Source organism: Crocuta crocuta, unplaced genomic scaffold (assembly GCF_008692635.1).
Source record: "Crocuta crocuta isolate KB4526 unplaced genomic scaffold, BGI_CrCroc_1.0 scaffold352, whole genome shotgun sequence".
Lineage (NCBI taxonomy): Eukaryota > Metazoa > Chordata > Mammalia > Carnivora > Hyaenidae > Crocuta > Crocuta crocuta.
This window is the reverse complement of record NW_027532169.1, coordinates 3934843-3935987: the sequence shown is the minus strand read 5'-3', so window position 1 is coordinate 3935987 and position 1145 is coordinate 3934843. Positions and strand designations below refer to the sequence as shown.

The 1145-nt window shown below is 64.8% G+C and overlaps 1 protein-coding gene across 1 annotated transcript in view; it reads right to left on the bottom strand.

Annotated features, from left to right (window-relative positions):
* HOXB9 (homeobox B9) overlaps nt 1-770 on the bottom strand; it is a 3218-nt gene extending 2448 nt beyond the window's left edge. The window contains exon 1 of the mRNA XM_077776888.1: nt 254-770. Coding sequence (XP_077633014.1) covers nt 254-770 — 517 coding nt within the window. The remainder of the gene's footprint in view (nt 1-253) is intronic.
* Nucleotides 771-1145: the final 375 nt, after the last annotated feature.

Genomic DNA, 1145 nt, shown 5'->3' with positions numbered 1-1145 from the left:
CCCAGGTCCCTCCAGGAGGCAGAGCGGTGGGGGCGGCGCTCCGCCGAGCGGCCTCAGTCTCCCCGTTCGGGTGGCACCCAGCTGGCTTTGCCTGCTTCCTTCCTGCCTGCCTCCCCTCTCCCCTCCTCCCCCGCTCGCTCTCCGGCCACCGCCGCGGTCTCCCTCCACATTGTCCGCAGTTTATTGCCTCGGCCCTCCCCTCCCCCCCTCGCCTGGCCTTCGGCCTGGTATTTCCTCACTTTTTATAACTTACTTTGATCCGGCCTCTCTTTGTCCTCGCTTCCTTCGCAAATTTTATTGTCCCCGTAGCCGGGTCTTTGATTAGACAGGACGGCCTCCCTGCCCGCCGAAGTTTCCAAACTGTACTCGGGCGTGCCCTGTTTGAGCAGCTCCCCAGGCGCGCCCAGCAGCGGCTCCGCCTTCACCGCCGCCTGGCCCTGCCCCGGAGCAGCTTCGCCGCGCGGCGCCGGCTCCAGCCAGGTGCGGAGGTACCTGCTCTCGGCCGGCGGGACGCCCTGGGGCTGCAGGTAGGGGTGGTAGACGGACGGCAGGCTTCCGGACGCGTGCGGGCTCAGCGGCGCCCAGGACGCGCCGAACACCGGCGCTTTGGGCTGGAAGCTGCACGAGGGGAACTCCAGGTGCTCCGCGTGGCCCGGCTGCCGGGGGCTCGCGTACTGGCCGGAAGGAAACTTGGCTGGAGGAGCGTCCTCACTCTCGTGACTTATGATCGAGTCGACATAATAGCTGCTAAGCGTCCCAGAAATGGACATTCTCAGACATTATCCGGGCGCGCTCGCAGGGGGAAGGGAAGCGCTCGCGCGNGGCATACATACCCCACCCCCACCCCCTGCTCAACTTCTCAGCCAACAAAGTACAGTGGAGCAGCCCGGCTCGGCGCTCCTTGCAAAATGATTGGTCAAAGTTTTTCCGACTGCCTGATAAAGCGTCAGCTCCGACATAAATCAATCGGGCGAGGGGGCTGCGCTCTCGCTGTCATCCGTCCGCACCGCATTCCATATCGAGGATGGATTGTTTTATGCTGATGCAATGTGCTATCACGTCAGGGCTCCGGCGGCCACGTAACCTCAGCCCAAGCTGCCGGCCGCCCGCCCCCCCCCCTTTTGCAGGAAGGGGGGCCATTCTCG